The following is an 18,485-nucleotide window of genomic DNA, read 5'->3' on the forward strand; positions in this document are numbered from 1 at the left end:
TTAGATCAGGGGTTGTGAAGTGTTGTACATGTAGCTGTACAAGTTTGTAACTGTCTGTATCAAGATTTATAGAGACGAACTGTTGTTAGATCAGGGTGCGTAAAGTTTTGTAAAAAATGGGATTGTGTTGTAACCATTGTACTGCAGGGATATTATGTTGGGTAGAGTACTCACATTGCAGGCAGGAAGTATACAGGTAAAAAAAAGTCCCCAATCTAGTCATACCACAGGCCTTACGAAGTCGGTAATAATGTTTCTCTGCTTAGCATTCAGCGTTTGGGGGGGGGGGGGGGGGTAGGGCTATCTGCATTGCTCTACGCTAAATTCAAGGATTCAGCAACCACGTAATACGCTAAATTAGGCAGGCTGGATTCTGTTTACGCTGGTTCACGTGCATCGCGCAATACGGAGAATACGCTCAACGCTAAATGTGAGTGGTCCAGTTACGAATTACGTGGAATTGAAACGGCCGATTACGCTCTACGTCAAAGGGCATGCAGACCCCTCTTACCGGAAAAGAGCTCGAATATGGATGTAAAACAGAGTATTACCGATGGACTAGCTAACATAGGCATTGTCTATACTCCAGCACTTGTAGGGAGATAACTTTCACTTTTTTTACAATTCTCTTTATATCTTTATATGGTAACCATTACAATTTATGTAAGATGTCAGACCTAATACAAGTATAATGCCTTTGGCTATTGTTTGAACGGCTTCTTCTTTTCTTCTTCGGAGACCTGTTAGAACGAACACACGGCGTGTAATCGACAAAATTCGGATATCTGAAGAAAAATTGCACATTGTAATAGAAAAGTTATTTTTCGATAGCCTCTGTTGCAGGGCTTCCCCACGGCGTATTTGCTTGAGCCCGTATCTGCTTGGGATCCTGTCAATTGGCAAAGAATTTGGCCCCGATAGGCTAAAAATAATTGCCGTGGGGAAGCCTGCAACGAAGGCTAAATTTGCGATGAAATGACCTGCGTTTTAGGTAACGTAACATGAACTATTTACGTGCAGAACCTATTTACGTCCGGTTTGGCTCATGTCCACATGTCGCGGTGTACTATGCCAAAGGCTGTTCTCATGAGCAATAAAGAACATCATAAGTATGATCCTTAGCCATCTCTTTAATTTTTGCATAGCAAAACATAATCGCCATGCGTTTACCACGTGAACGCCACATGCCGCGCATGTGGGGGGAATTTACAGATAAACGTTGTTTTTTTCCATCGCGGTAAGCAAGTGGCCGGTCAGACGTAGTGATTTTATTATCATTTGTCTGCAGACTACTTTGGGCAATTACAGTGCATTTTTTTCTGGTCTATGTTCTTCAAGCATAGCGCTAGAAGGGAAAAGATTCTGAAGTGGACGATAATAGGTTACCCTAGCACAATTGTTCATCATGTATCTCAGTATGAATACATGCTCGCACGGCGTTAAACAGGCGGAGAAAAACTTACAGACCATGCATTTTCTTTTTAGAAGAGCTGATATTTGGGTTTGCAATTTGGCTCTGTCCGCGCGGTGGTAAGATAAATACGTTTTGAATAAGTCGGACGTAAATTGGTGATGTTACGTTACATGAGAGGTGATCACACGAGAAAAGAAAAGAACTCATTTCAACTAGAAAAAACAATAAGATTTTCCCGATTTTCTTCTAGCGCAGTTATACAATCGTTGTTTATTACTGGAATAATACACTTATTATCTTCATGAAAAATGGAGGTATAGTTTTGGGTGTGTCTGTTTGACTGTGTGTGTTTCCGGACTACAGTAAGCAGCATAACTCAAGAACCTCTTGATGGATTACGATGCCATTTGGTATGTGGGCGGGTGTTGTGAAGCCAAAAGTCAAGGTTGATTTTGGGGCCCCTGGTAAGTGACCTTGGTACTACAGCAGAACTTGATTTTTGCTATCTTTTGACCAGGACATGCTATGGTCTTGATGTTTTGGTGGCAGATAGCTTGTGATGTAATGAATATACATGTAGTTTGTGATGTAATGAAGAAATGAAGTTTGTGATGTAATGGTGTATGTTTGGGCTCCCTAGCAGCTTGTTCTGAAACTGCAGGGGCGTTATTGTGAAAATCCTTTAAGGAGAATAACTGAACAGAAGAACGTTGGATTTCAATGGTGTTTGGTATGCTTGTAGCTTGTTTGTATGGCAATAACAATTACTGCTTTTAGCGAGAGTGCATGTCATTCGTAACATTGAGATAGATACGCCAAAATTAGCGTTTTACTAGGAAACAACAGACAGTCTGTATAAACAAGCGTTTCGCTCCAAATTGCACAGAAGGTCGCCTGACTTGATCCGCCAACAAACCTAAATACCGCGAGTTTCGCGCCTGGGCTGTTAACAAAGCAGGGCGGTTTAGAATGGTGTCACTCGGAACGGTTGAGATCGTTTCAAAAGTAGCCAAACGTGAGGCGCTACATTACTGCTCAAACACGGGGACTCGGATGTGATGCTGACATCTCTGCCACTTGCACGGGATGTATAACACCGGCTGCCAGACTACACGGAGGTTTCTAACTCGCAAACCTTAGGTAGAAGAACAGGATTGCTAACCAGAAGACCAAGGTTTTATGTTCAGCAGTGCGGAAGCTTAAGGTAAGCTTAACATTCCCAAGTTGTACGTTAGGTTTGCGAGCCTTCCAACTCGTTTTGTCAACATTTGATAGGAATTTTCCACAAGAACTTGTTTACTGACCTACTGTAATTTTGTAAGAACAAAATGATGCCTATTGTCGTTATTTTGTTGATTTTGTTAGACGTTTACAATAAGTGGTGTTGTTTTTCAAAATATGTACCAAACTGTTGAAAATAAACAGACATAAACAGCCTTATAACAACCGTTTAGCCACAATTTACAATGATCGAGAAAAGAAAAAAAAGAAACTCTGCATATTATCATTTAATTATGATTTAGGTCGGTCTTGTTTTGTAATGTCTAAACGTTACCCTGCAAATCTCAAATGGCTGGAACGGTTCCTGCTGACCTGCTTTTGCTCAGAGCGCTCCATGGGTAACAGTATCCGCCCGCGATTTAACGTTTAGAGAAAAGTAGTAGAAACATTTTTTTTAAACGTTAAATCGCGGGCGGATTCAATCACTTCCAAAGTGGCAAAATTGTCAATCTGAAAACATCTTTTGGATGCTGAAACCTTCCATCATCTCACTGGCGAGTTTGTTTGGTCAGATGTTGTCGTTAACGCAAGTTAGAAAGCGATTTGTCAGGTCATGGCTGATAGGAATTTGAGTTCCAATGCGTTTCACGTGGTTTGATTGGTCCGGGTGTTACTGAACTGAAAATGGCGTAATAATCTGTAATAGCCGAAATTCTTTTGTTTCTTCACTTTGTAGCATGCGTTTGTGTACATACCTTCACATAGGACAGCACTGAAGTCCTAGAATTACGTATATAGGTACCATTAACAAATCTTTTTACATTCTCACAGTTGAAAGGAAAGGAAGGCAGGATTGCGGCGGTTTTCCCCCTTTACAGTTCCGTGAGCAGTTACCTTCCGCCATGTCGTCGGAGGAAGAGAAAGAGTCCCCGGAGAAAGAGTTCGCGGGCAACACGACTCTACACGGACTCAGCAGGGTAGGCGCTGTATCTTTGCATCTGTTAAATGGCAATTTTACATATTATTGAGGCGATTATAATGCAAGAAATGCGATTATAATGCATTAAATCACCTTCATCAGATCAAATTTCACGCTAGTACACCTTGCAAAGCTAAGCGTGTTTAAGGAGAGCCACACCTTGAGCACGTAAAAGAACCCACCACATTAATCGAAAAGAGTAGGGGTCCTTCCCTGTGTGAGTGGATCATATAAATTTGTCCGGATATGCAGCTAATGTACCGTTCAGTACAAACCTGGTGTGTTACGTCTTGAGGCGGTTTATCAGGTATGCAATACAAACAAACAAAAAAAGAGACAGACGGACAAACGGACAAACAAAGCTGCCACTGACGTTTCAAACCTGTCATCTTTTCCACCTGATGTTCCACCTCCCCCCCCCCCCCCCCCCCCCAGATTGTGATCGCCCCCAGCATCTACTTCCGGGTCCTGTGGGTTCTCGCCATCCTGGCTTCATACTGCGGTTTCGCGTACATGTTCAGCTCCATGTAAGTGTCTACCATAAGGTATTTAGTCCTAGTCTGTGTGTTTAGGTGTTATGTCTATTGGTAACACATACACATGTATCTAAGACAGATGAGCAATGCGTGGTATGTCAACAAATTACCCTGAACTTTATCATATTGATAGATATATTTTTTGCCCGTAATTACACAATCAAAATAGCTTTTGAAAAAGCTGGCATTTTACGTATAAAACATATATTACCACAAAAGAAATATGAAGTTTCTGCATGAATAATGCACATGAGGTTTTTGCATAGGTAGATTCTTAGCGTAGATATGTATGGCATAGTCTCGGCAGGTTTGAATTGAATGTTCATTCCTCCATGCCCCTTAAACATCCATCTAAAACGGCTTCCAAGGTTCCTTCTGGCTCATGCAGCAAAATGCGAAAAAGCACATTTCTTAATACTTTCTTAATACGAAAAGTCTATCTTATCTCATGTCAGTATAACAATGTAATAATATAATAATGTATTTATGCATTTCATCATATGACTCAACGATGTCAAATTGGATTGTAAGGCTGATTTTTATTGATTGATTGTAGCATTGTATCTTTAAACTAGTGTTGTGTAAATTTTCCATTACCTATGTATCTGTCTGTCCATAAATGTCAACTCTCCAATATCAGCTTCGCTGCCTTGAGAGTCGGCGCAATGTACTGTTGCATTTCACAATAAAAAAAAATGAAAAAGTCACTATGATGATAACGTATCCTTCTGCGCTCTTCAGGATTATGGACTACTTTAAGTATGACACCATCACAGATACCAAGCTGAAGTTTACCGATGCGTCACCTTTTCCAGCTGTCACCATCTGCAACATGAACAAGTACGTACCCCACCTGTCGTCCTAATTCTCCTTAAAGCCCTCCTCTCACTGGACCCGCGGCACGCTGGCGGCGTCCCTGCGATCCAATCTGGATTTCTGTTACCCTTGACTTTACAAATCGGTAATATCAATTAAAAACGTACAAGTATGACCAAACGACGACAAAACACACAAAGCTTAAAAAGATTCGGTTTTTTTTTTTTCGATGAAATACGTTGAGTGCTTTGTCGATTCGATCGGCCACAGCGACGCCGCCAGCGTGCCACGGGCCCAGTGAGAGGGCCCGGGGTCCAGTAAGGCCATATTGATTTCATCATATGGATGACCATTTTGGAACACCGTGTCTTCCAATGTCACGTTCTGTCTTGTCACAAAAATCAATGATTATTATTCCGTCAGTTACATGAAGTGAAAAAGGCCAGGGTTCTATTCTAAGACCATGTTGAATTTATTATATGGATGGCATCCTCTGGGGACCCAAAAGTTAACCGAAATAAATCGACTTCATTATAAAAATCTACTTGGTCAGGAAGGATGAACAAAACTAATTATACAACACGGAAAATGGTAAACCGAAACATAGATTCTTAATTTTATTCCTTCGAAACTTCTTATTTGACTTCGGAATAGACTTTTGGCATTTTACGATATTAGGATTCGCTTTCTGAAATATTTCTTGCAATTTCAAGCCTTGATTTTTCCATTTTCCACCTGCTTTAAATGATTTGCAGTATGGTGAATTTTCTATTTCTATTCGGAAACGGATAAAAATTGATGCGCGCGCTGATGTCATCCTTATAGAGTCCATTCCAAGTCACCGCGAGGGTTGTTATTGTCATAATTTAGAACTATTTTCAAGTTATTGTTATTATTTGTGTAAGGGATTTGATACTTTTGAAATATTTTGAATGTTATTTCAACTTTCTAAAACTAAAGAAATATTCATGATGCAGAATATGATATTTACAATGGTTTCTAAATAATGGTAACAGCATTCTACCATTACTTACAATTTTTACTCCGGGAAGGAGGAATACCTCCTTCTGGGAGTATTGGGAATGTATTTGTTTGCGCGTTCGCAGCTATAACTCACGATCCCGTTGTCGCATTGGTGTGTAACTTGGCATATCGTTTGCCTGGTTCGGCGTGGTGATGCACAATAGCTTTGTTACACCATAACTACTTTAAACGTCAATCCAATATCGTAATTGCACCCCTATAATTAATGCTATGTCCCACAACCCTGCCATAGGGACCATGTTATAATCCGTCATGCATGACTGGAATACTTCAGGCAGATACGGGGTATAAATCTTCCTTACTTGCTGTGATCGTGTAGTCACTGTTACATTGAAATATAGACAACGTGCATCACCACACGCAACCTAGCTAGCGATATACCAAGTTACATACCAATGCGGCAACGGGAATTGTGAGTTTTAGCTGCGAACATGTGCACAGTGACCTCCAGTCTGTGTATTAAGTATGCCGTGTCCACTCGAAACTCGCATACAGTATGTGCGCACGGGACGGACGATGCACTTTTACGCACAGTGTGAAAATGGCAAATCTCTGGACCTTTAAACTTACCACACTTGTAGTTTATAATACGGAGGCTGTGACAATGTAAAAAGCTTACGCAGGGGATGAAAGATTGTTGAGAAATATCTCTCAGAAAAGTGCGCGCGCCAGTGTCACTTCCGGGTGGTTAGATCCGGTGACCTTTGACCTTCGAGCTTCGTGAAATGTTACGATAATATAAATTAGCCTTTTTTTATTTCAAATAGCTTGTTTACGATTTCTTACCATTTTCTACCATTATTTGTAACATCTCTATAAATAGGTCAAAGGGCTGGGAAGAAAGTAATTCACACATCCTTGCGAAGTTTAGGGAAGAATGCTTTCCGCAAAGGACCGAGCGGTGTCCTGCAGTGAAGTCTAAAGATGTACAAAGGCAGACAGAAGGGCCAGATTAGCACCTACTTTTATGGGGGCAATCACCATTCTACCATTGTTAACCATTTTCTACCATTTTTTGTTAATATTTCTAAAAGTTAAATAATCACATAGATTTTTGTGCAGTTACTTTCAAAATATTTCTTAATTACCTTCGCCGAGAAGGTTATGCAGAGGGTAGCGTTTGTATGTATGTTTGTAAAGACCAGCATAACTCGAGAAGGCTTGGATGGATTGTCTTGATATTTAGTAGGTGGGTAGGTCTTGATGAGACTAGAAAACGATTAGATTTTGGGTCCCCTAGCGGCTTGTTACGGTACTGCAACTTCCTGTTTCGATATCTCGTGTTCTGGACAAGCTATGGAACTGATTTTTGAGTGGTAGATAGCTCTTTGGACAGAGAGTAAGTGGCATAGGTTTTGGCCCCCTAGCGGCTTGTTTGGAACTGCAGGAGCAGGTTTTGGTTCAGACTTTGTAAGGGAAAAACTCAAAAAGGGCTCGATGGATGGTCATGAATTTTGGTAAGTAGATAGCTTGAGTGATGACGTACATGATTAGATACTTATTATGCAAATCGGTATTTAATTTGCATAATTGAAGGAAAGTTTATTCATCCGCCAAATTCCACGATAGGACTCTCAAACATGTGACATATGTAACTGAAGAAGAGAGAAATATTAATAGATATCAATTATGCAAATGAATACCTAATTTGCATAATGAATGAGAAAATACTATAACTCAAGATGGGCTTGATGGATGGTCATGATTTTTGGTATGTAGATAGCTTATGTGATGCTTTGTATGATTGGACGATAATAATGCAAATCAGATTCTAATTTGCATAATTAATGAGACAATTTTAAAACCCGCTGTGTTCCATGATATGACTATTGACTGGTATGATTTATAATTGATGAAAAACACACCTGATACGTCAGTCATAAAGGTTAAAATCATTTGGCGAAGGTATGAGGTCGCGGAACTCTAGTTATCTAATTAAATTCAAATAAGTTCATATTTTTGTATTTGATCTTTTAGAAAAATTTAGAACTATCGTCAGTCAGATATTCTTTTATTAGAAAATTGTCAAAAATGATTACAAATATTATTATAAAACCCTCGCGGTGACTCGAAATGGACTCTATCAAAATGGTTAAAGTGGAAATAGATCGAAAATACTTTCTTGTTTAGCAGATCTTTTATTATTCTATGTATTCTGTTAGTCTCCCCTATGTAATGCACACGTAGTACGCTGAATACTGTTTTTTTTTAATCATAAATCTTCGGGTAAGGATTATCCATCAAGTTATCATCATCAAGTCACTTGAATTATGCAAAACAATATCATATTGGGCCTCCTGATAGGTAAGTTACGACAAAAATGGTTACTCAAGCAACAGTCAGACGGACTAAGGAAAGATCTGGTATAACTAGGTTTTATACCAAAACTCTTGATAGATATGTTAATGAAGTGAAGACAATTTCAGATGGTTCAATAGAATAGTTAGTTAAGACAAGGTTGAATATTCATTCACATATTTGCTCTTTAACTCGTTCGTTCTCTTCGTATAGGTTTGATGTCAACAAACTGGAACTGGTAGAGTGGTCTTACCTGTCTCCGTACATTCTTGGCGAACAGTACGACATCCCCACTCTCCTGGCCAATGGTCGCCCGTCTGACGATACTGTCAACTCCACCCTGGCGGTGAGTAGGAATAAATGTGGGATCGAGTGACGTAACGGCAGGGTTTTCGGACCAGAACCCAAGGGTCCCGGGTTCGAATCCCCTGACGCCACCGATATTGGGAAAAATGCACTATACATGACTTTCCCCAATCCAGCCAAGTGTAAAAAACGGCTACATCATTTGTGTGGGTCACGACATCAGCAATAGCTGCCTGTGTATTGCACTGTTGCAATACCAATAAAATCAAAATCCAAAACTCTAACCTTCCCACGAACTTGCTCCCAACCACTCGATAGCCATAGAGTTTATCATCATCAAAGATCATCTCAATGGAAGATGGAGATATTGTTTTGGGTGTGTCTTTACGTATGTGCGTGTGTGTGTTTGTGTTGCCTGATTTGTGAAGTCAGCATAACTCATGAACCTCCTTATGGATCACGATGATATTTATATATACATTTCGGAAAACGAATGCTAATGTCGTAGAATGCCAAAGACAAGAATTCAAAGTTTTGCAAGAACGAATTGAATTGAATAATCTATATTTCGGTGTACTATACATGTGTTCATCCTTCCTGACCAAGTAGATTTCATAATGATGACAACGTTTTTTGCCATTTTTTTTCATTCGCACGCTCGCATCAGTTTTGGGGCCCCCAGAGGATGTCATCAATATAAAATTCAATCAACATGGCCTAAGAAAAAAATCCTGTCCTTTTTCACTTCATCTAATTACTGACGCAATAATAATCATTGATTTTTTTCGAAACAGAACGTAACATTGGAAGATATGGTGTTTCAAAACGGCTTCGACATCAACCCAGATCGCATGGCACTTTGCTTCTGGAGAGCTGAGGCTTGCAGCTATTTGGTAAGTCGATAGGAGGCACTTCTCATTAAGCTTGTGCTGTTAAACTATTTGTGTTGTGTACCGTGTGACAATTAATCTGACTCAAAAAATAAGACCATAAAATTTCAATTAAGGAACATAAAATTCACACACCCTGGTAATACTAGATTTTTATGTCAGGCCTGTCGCACCTATCTTTGTGCTTATCCCATTTATCACTTGTTTAATTCGCAACATTGAATCAGTGGTCCTCTTTTAAATTCACGCAGAACTTCACTCATTCCTACACCTCCTTCGGCAATTGTTACACCTTCAACTCCGACAAGTCCAACACGCTTTGGCAGACCATGGAAGGATTCGGAAACGGCCTCATGATCTTTGTCGACGTGAGAGAGGTAATACGTTAGCGCAATACCACGTTAAAAACTCACTACAGCACAAAGGGTGCTCAAACGAATGAGCCTACATAAGCTGTTTGTAAATGTGAAAGTAAATCTATGCATCGATAGGGACATTAGCGACAGGCGTATCTATTGAAGTGGTATCATTTCTCTCCATTGCGTGAACAGTAATAACTATTGATTGATTTTTCGATGGATCCATCGATGTGTTGATGAATTGATTGGCTTATTGATTTATTGATTTATCGATCTATTGATTTAGTGATTTAATAATTTAGTAATTTAGTGATTTAGTGATTTCCTTCGTCAGAATGAGTACACGGAAAATTACTTTACTGGCGGAAACTCTGAGTTGGGACTGAAGGTCCTGGTGCACGACCAAGACGAGCCGCCCATGATAGACACCCAGGGCATCGCCCTCGCGCCGGGCAACCACGCTTTCATCAGCGTCAAGCGGACACTGGTGAGTACTGACGTGGAGAGTTTTTGATTAACATTACATGTGCCAATTGATCCTTTCCTGTCATTAGCATACGGCGAATGCCAAAACACAGAGAGACAAACAGACATAACAAAGAACATCCGTAGGCCCATCCCCTTCCAATATCTATCAGCTATAAGCCAAGGTTGATAAATGACTAACTCTTCCAACTCGGAAGTCTACTCCCTATCACTCCCTCTTATCTTTTGCCCTTCATTTCCTGACACTCAGTGGTGAGACGTGCTTATATATATGTCATACCTGGGTCGCGAAAATGTCCGATACAGGTGTTCCGGGCTTCTTCTTTTATCACACGAGCTTTCCATAGAATAATTCGAACCCGCTTCGCGTGCACCGGTTGCGCCGCTATCGAAAATTCGAATACCGGATTCGGACGGTGGAATCGATGTTGTTGCAATGTTTTCGCATTGAAATGTATTTATTTTCGGGCTGATATGATACACTTCGACTGTCGCACGATCAAATCCGCGGTTGGGCTGGCAAGTCGGTTGATACGGAATACATCGTGTTGCATTCTATATATGGGTATATTTAGATCCTATGGAGAAAATTTTAGAAACATGAGCAAGCAAATGAACAAAGACATAAACAGACACACAGAAAGAAATGCGAATCAAAACCTCATTTGCATAATAACTGAACTACATTGAAACAAAACAAACGAGAAGCTCTAAATACGCCACGGACTTTGAACTTATGATTTAGTGGAATCTTTGTTCTATTTTTGTCTATTTTTTTGATCGCCATTCATCTGCGATTCATTACTTTCTCCACAGTATGAGAACCACGTGCCTCCGTGGGGGGACTGCCAGGACCTGCAGCTGGAGTACTACGACACCTACACCTTACCTGCCTGTTACCTGGAGTGCAGGAGTAACTACATTGCTGCGAACTGCAGTTGTCGGCCCTTCTTCTTGCCAGGTGTCTTTCTTAATCTTAAACGAACGATAAACAAGACAGGCCGTTAAGCTCATGTACTATTTATTCAGCGTTAAATGAAAATCCAAATGAAAAATTGAAATGAGGACAAAACTTGAAATTAGAATTGAAATTGAAATTGAGATTGGAATTGAAATTAAAATCAAAATTGAAATTTAACTTAGGTTGATTAAGGTAAGATTAAAACTTGATTAAAAGTTAATTAAAATTGAAATTGAAATTGAAATTGAAATTGAGATTGAGATTAAGATTAAGATTAAGATTAAGATTAAGATTAGAATTAGAATTAGAATTAGAATTAGAATTAGAATTAGAATTAAAATTAAAAAGTTGAGATTAAAATTGAAATTGAAATTAAAATAAAAATAAAAATAAAAATTAAAATTAAAATTAAAATTAAAATTAAAATTAAAATTAAAATTAAAATTAAAATTAAAATTAAAATTAAAATTAAAATTAAAATTAAAATTAAAATTAAAATTAAAATTAAAATTAAAATTAAAATTAAAATTAAAATTAAAATTAAAATTAAAATCAAAATCAAAATTAAAATTAAAATTAAAATTAAAATTAAAATTAAAATTAAAATTAAAATTAAAATTAAAACTCACCAAAGTTACCGAATGTTTTGGTTTTGTGTTTTGATTGAACATGTGTGAAATGTTTTCTAACATTTTCCACTAATTTTTGCTCCCAGGAACAGCCCCATTCTGCGAACCAGTTGAGATGGCCACCTGTGTCAGGGCTGTAATAGGTGAGTATCTTATCCAACAACATGAGATACGAAGACTATGCTTGCAAATATTTTATACTAGCTCAGAAAAGCACAAGTAACATATGTGAGCTACCAACCTAGGACTGAATCAAAAAATTACCCCTCCCCCCCGAGGACTATCGTTGAGAGAAGGTTTGTGAATATTTGTAAGATTTGTGCGTTTCTTACAGGTAAGGTGATCTCTGGGGAACTGAAGTGTAACTGCCCCGTACCCTGCAGTATGACCAAGTACAGCACCTCTGTGTCCTACGCGGGGTGGCCAAACGTAGACACTAGGGACGCGATCATCGGAATGTACGGCCTTACGAGAGACTACATGAAGTGAGTTTGCGATATGTAACCTACAGGAAATGTCTAAACCACTTATAGTTAGGGAACATAAGAGAGTTACAGAACATTCACACACAGCATGGTGACTATCTTACAGTTTGGGATACACACAACATTATGCGCATACTTATTACGCCCGCACATACGTACCTGTTACACACACACGCACGTTAACACACACAGTACATACACAGACATAAACACACACGTACACACAAACACACACACACACACACATATACATACACATGCATAAACACACACATATACGCACAGACACAAACACGCACACACTCATGATCGACCTAGAGGTGACGATTTGTAGCAGTCTCTTGATAAACCCTCTCCTAGCTTTCCAAAACAAGACAACCCACATTCGTTTGTCGCATGTTGTTTGTTCCAGAGAAAATGGCGTTGTCTTCAGCGTGTTCTACGAGGAGTTGAGCTACAGGAAGATCACAGAGCTGAAGGCCATGGACGGAGGACAGCTTGCAAGTAGGTAGAAGTTATTTGAACATGCCACACACATCCCCTGGCATTTGAGCCACCTCCGCGCCCCCCCCCCCCCCCTTTCCCTGGACCTATGGCACGCTGGTGACGTCACTGCGACCAAAGCGCGAATCTTTTAAAGCCTTGTGTGTTTGTTGTCTTTTTAGTCATACTTGTATGTTTTGAATGACATTCCGATTATGAAGTTATGGGTAGTAAAAATCCAGTTTAGGACGCAGCGACGCCGCCAGCGTGCCGCGGATAAAGTGAGAGGGGGGCTTTACCATGAACTTCGCCACTCAAAATCATGAATTGAACTGTTTCATTGAGCTCGGAATCGTCGTTTATCTCCCCCCACTCTAACTCCTGCTTCTTCTCAAAAGGCATCAGTATACTCATGTGTACCCCCCCCCCCCAACCTACAGGTAACATCGGAGGGATGATGGGCCTGTTCATAGGAGCCAGCCTGCTGACCCTCCTGGAGGTGTGGGAGTACCTGTGGCAGCGGCTCAAAGGATTCCTCCGGAAGTTTTGGCGTCCAAATGTCGTACAGACATCCAACTAGGATTACCCCCAGATGACCCAGCGAGAATAAAACACAGCATTTAGCATATAACAAAAACGTGAAAATTGTTTATTAGGATTATTATGTTATTGATAAGCCCTGGTCACCCCGACAAATTGATCGCTTTGAAACTCAGATTCGAATCAGCCATGATATGACAAATCGCTTTCTAAGTTGCCTTAACGAGTAAATCTGACGGAATAAACTCGCAAGTGAGATGCTGGAAGGTGTCAGCTTTCAGAATATGTGTTCAGTTTGACAATTTTGACACCTTGGAAGTGATAGAACGTATCCGCGATTTCACGTTGGTGAAAAATAGTTTCTACTATTTTTCTTTAAAAGTGAAATCGTGGATACGTTCTATAACGGGAGTCGCCCAAACATAGGACGTTTTTTTCCGCGCTCGAACTCACGGCGCTCCATTGCTGGTTGTCAGAGAATGGTAATGTTTTAATGAATGAATTTTGAACACATTCATCTAAAGAACATACATGGACAAGAAACGTATTCATATTGTTCATGGGCCCTTCACGCTCCGAGTTACAAGCGGCAAACGCTGTGAGACGTTTTCACGAATGTACCTTCTGATTTAGTGCTACGCCAGATAGTGTGCCTAACTTAGTACGCTTTGGTAATTTTGCTCTCTTCGGAAGTTGGTGATGAAGTTATGGAAATGTAAATGAGGCTTGAAGTCTGCTATATTCTAGCCTTCTTTTGACCGGAAAATTTTGACTGTGTGCACTTCTAACGTCATGTGAGAAGGGCTATATCTAGCGCATCCCAGCTCATGTTCCCACGGGAAATATGCTACTACGCGGCCCGACGTACGTATTGAATGCGGCCCGACTTACGAAATCATTACGAAAAAACGACACCGCTCACATCAACAATACTCCGTCTACTTATTGGGAAACATCTTCGCCATCTCTGTATTCAGTTTCCTTTTCATAGACGGTACCAATCACATGATAGAGCGTAACAAAACTGTGCGTTGAAACGTTCCGCCACCATCGCGACCCAAAAAAATGGCGGGAAAACAACGTCGTCAGACGACAGCAATGTTTACGTTGTTTTTCTTTGGTCGGTTTTCTTCTCAACAAACACTTAAAGACCCAAATTTTTAGTGTTTTATGAAATTATTTTTCTTATGTGTATGATAGCTGTGTGACTTATGTATCTGCTTGGCACAGGTCGTATATTTAGGTGCCGGGCCGTCTAGCTATGCAGTGACCCTCTACTCAGCGTTGCCATCATTATTGTCAAAATACCATTCTCGACAAAACAAGAAATGAATATGTACACATATGTTTTGAATGCAAATAAAAATTATGTGCATGGACTTGGTTTATTTATCTTCTTTATGAGCATAGTCAGTGGACACAAACACGGCGTACTTATGCATAAGAAGATCACTAAAAAATCCGTCCTAAGTTAGGGCGCGTCCTAAGGTAGGGCAACCCCCGTTAACTTCCAAAGCGCCAAAATTGTCAAACTGAAAAAAATCTTTTGTAAGATGACACCTTGCAGCATCACTCTTTTACGCAACCTGTAATGTCACTCACCTGCTGACGTTTCGATGTCTCTCAGACATCTTCCTCGGAGTTTCAGACTTCTCCCGCTATACGTAGCCGAAGTAGGTGGCGCTTTTGCGGTGAGAACACTGTCCCAAACGTGGCTCGTCAGAAGTCAAAGTACTTAATACTCAATCTTATGCCCTTGCTCCATTTGAAAGTTTTGTGTCTAAGTAAGTACAGGACTTGTAAGTTACTCCATCCAGTCATTTTTTTCAGATCATGCAAACAGATAAAGAACCAAGAGTGACTCTAAACGGCAATGCCATTTTATGCTACGTTCTCATTTACAAAGCGGTGTCAGGCCGCCAGCTTGTGGGAACGAAACAAAAGATATAAAAGACAATGAAAGACACAAAACTTGCAATTATCGACACAAAAAATTACTTCTAACCATATGTTGTGTATTACCTTGATAATTTTTTTTCTTCGTTTTTGGCCAGGCCGAGCCGGGTCCCGCTTTGAAAATTGGTTCGAAGCATAACAAGGCGGGTAAAAGGAAGTCAGCGCAACTGCAGGGACCGCCTCAGAGGCGTTGCCAAAATCAACAGCGTTTTCATAGCAAAAAAAACAAACAGTCTGTATAGACAGGCTTTTCGCCCCCAGTTGTACAGACGATCCGCCAACAAACCTAAATACCGCGAGTTGCGCGCCTGAGCTGTGAACAAAGCAGGGCGGTTTAGAATGGTGTCACTCGGAACGGTTGAGATCGTTTCAAAAGTAGCCAAACGTGAGGCGCTACATTACTGCTCAAACACGGGGGCTCGGATGTGATGCTGACATCTCTGCCACATGCACGGGATTATAACACTGACTGCCAGACAGCACGGAGGTTTATGATCGCAAACTTTAGGTTTAGAAGCACAGGATTGCTAACTAGAAGACCGCAGCGTTACGTTCAGCAGTGCGGAAACCTGAGGTGAGTTTCACATTTCGCAAGTTGTACGGTATGTGTGCAAGCCCTTGATCTCATTTGTCTGCATTCGATGGAAATTTGAACTATGAGCATTGAAAACTCGTTTTCCTGACGTACCTGATAAAAATGATGATTATTGTTTCCCCCCTCCCCCCGAAATATGTCACCGGGTTTCAAGAACATTGCATGCAACAAAAACGTTGACAAGAATGTCAAGGACCAATTCTGACAAATTTTCTCCAGCAATGAGCAAAGAATAGGAAATCTCTAAAAAAATGGAGGCCTTTTGTCACGATTGGCGGCTGGATATGTATAAAGTTCTTCTATGATATAAACATGATACACTTGTAGGACAGACGAACATTTACATCTCCGTTTTTCTTCTTTCTTTAGATTTAAACATTTAATAAAGAAGGACAGTTATTCCGGCAATACAGATACAGATGCAGAAGCTGATGTTTATATATTAAGTGTTGTTTTCGAGATATGTAACAAATTGATGATATAAACAAGCTTAAGAAACCTTACGACAAACTTAAGCCACAATCTACCTACGAACATACAACCTTACATGAATACACCATGATGTACATCATGTATGTCTTCATTTTGACTTATTATTATGATTGTGCTGATATAGTTTATGAAAAGTTTATTTTATACTCTTCATCCGTGACTCCTCCCCTTCACTTCAACCTTGTTGAAAAGCGGCCTGTGTGACCGAACAAGCATCCGAATGTAAATAAAGGCTTAGACTTGACTTGACTTGACTTGACTTGACTTGAGCTGCAATGTTCAACACGAACAAAAAAGACGCGCTGAAAATTAGCATTTTTTAATGTATACGTACTAGGTATTTCTTCGTAATGTTTTGACGTTGCTGTGTAAATCTCAAATTGCTGTAACGGTTCCCTTTGACCTGCATTAAGGTTCCCCCTGACCCGCATTTTTCTCTTGTGTCAACGGGTAACACTATATTTAGGAATCTTATGGTTTTGAAATTCTCGTCTTCCTCCTAAATGATTCGCGAAGTTCTAGATTTTCGATGTTCTTGTATATTATACAAAAGTTTGTAAGGAATGGGGGTAAAAGACAAGCTTAAGGCGCATGGTTATATATCAAAGAAGTTCTCGGTTTCAACGTTATTGGGGACGGGGGCAAACAGCTTGCTGGGGACATAGGCGTGACGGCATATGACCTAGACTAGAGCATTTAATGGCGGACCATGTCGTCGTCTGGAGAGACAGAGTAGCCTCAGTCCGTGCAAGCCGCCCGACATTATTTCATTTGATTCGATTTGATTTCATCAGAATTGCAACAGTGGAATACAAGTGGGGCACAGGCAACTATTGTTAGTATATACCCGTTTGTACAGTAGGGTGGAGTGAGGAAAAGTGCCTTTTCCCAAGGGCACAAGATCGGTGGCGTTAGGGGATTCGAATCCGGGACCTGCCGTTAAGCCACACGACCCCACCTAACGACGATGATGTTGATGATTGTGGCAAAGAAACAAGACAGGACGTATTGTTTTATAATGTTAGAGTTCTAGTATTTCACGTTGGTGGCCATACTTTAAACTGGGCTTTTTGTGATACCTGGGACTGGGGCTGGGTAGTACTAGCACACGTCGTTTAGCAGTTATACGACGTCAAAGTGGGCACTTTTAGACCCGCCCTCCAGTCTAGATAGGTTTGATAAAGCACGAGTTCTAGTTTGCCACGTTGGAGGCCATACTTAAACGTTGCGTAAAGTTGTGTAAAGACTCGAGACGGACCGCATCGTTCCATTTCCATGCTCATGAAGGTCGTTCTCGTCGACTGAACCGTCGCCCGGGACAAACAGTAAACGGTGAAACTATAAACCAGAAGGCTAGCACAGGGTCTATGCCCTTTCGACAGCCGAAATTCTTTTGTTTCTGGTCTTTGTATTTTACGAAATAAATTCTCTCGCCATTGTGGACTATATGTTTTCTGTTGAGCAACATAATTCTGCAACAAAGCGTTAATCATTGGCCTTTATAGTAGAAATAATCAGGAGCTACTCGAATTTTTGTCTTAAATATAAATTTACCACTTGGATTTCTAGTTATTTGGTTGATTATGGCTAGATTTATGTATCAGGCACGTTTGTCTGAGTCTGAGTCTTAATCACGTTGCTTTGAGAAATAGGTTTTGCTGCAAACCTATGTTGCGAGTTGGTGCGATATACTCAGAGCCTTCCAGATTCAGTGTCCGGATACGCCTAGTTCTTTTCGATAAATATGTGAGAATGGTAGGAATCCTTTACACAAATTCTCGCTGGAGGTACAGATTTTGGTTCTTCGAAGTCGAAGAACGTCTAAAACGTTTGGGAAGAAGTCCACTGTAGACGTGTTGAGCCACTTAAAGAGTATGGCAAGTCTACAAGTCTACCATAGGTGTAACGCTCTATTTGCCTTCCTTTTCTATTCTATCAATGACAGTAGAAACCTTCGTGTATGAAAGCTCCGGTTCAGAAGAGTATCTGTTACTG

At 40.3% G+C, this 18,485-nt stretch overlaps 2 protein-coding genes across 2 annotated transcripts; both read left to right on the plus strand.

Moving 5' to 3' along the window:
* Positions 1 to 4,859: 4,859 nt before the first annotated feature.
* Positions 4,860 to 10,377, plus strand: LOC136426482 (acid-sensing ion channel 1C-like). The gene is made up of 5 exons (XM_066415146.1): positions 4,860 to 4,990; positions 8,522 to 8,654; positions 9,409 to 9,507; positions 9,756 to 9,881; positions 10,198 to 10,377. The coding sequence occupies exons 1-5, from the start codon at positions 4,860 to 4,862 to the stop codon at positions 10,375 to 10,377; spliced, it is 669 nt and encodes a 222-aa protein (XP_066271243.1).
* A 1,906-nt stretch (positions 10,378 to 12,283) lies between these two features.
* Positions 12,284 to 13,488, plus strand: LOC136426685 (acid-sensing ion channel 4-A-like). The gene is made up of 3 exons (XM_066415443.1): positions 12,284 to 12,424; positions 12,837 to 12,928; positions 13,348 to 13,488. The coding sequence occupies exons 1-3, from the start codon at positions 12,324 to 12,326 to the stop codon at positions 13,485 to 13,487; spliced, it is 333 nt and encodes a 110-aa protein (XP_066271540.1). The 5' UTR covers positions 12,284 to 12,323; the 3' UTR covers position 13,488.
* The last annotated feature ends 4,997 nt before the right edge of the window (positions 13,489 to 18,485 follow it).

Source organism: Branchiostoma lanceolatum, chromosome 2 (genome assembly GCF_035083965.1).
Source record: "Branchiostoma lanceolatum isolate klBraLanc5 chromosome 2, klBraLanc5.hap2, whole genome shotgun sequence".
Lineage (NCBI taxonomy): Eukaryota > Metazoa > Chordata > Leptocardii > Amphioxiformes > Branchiostomatidae > Branchiostoma > Branchiostoma lanceolatum.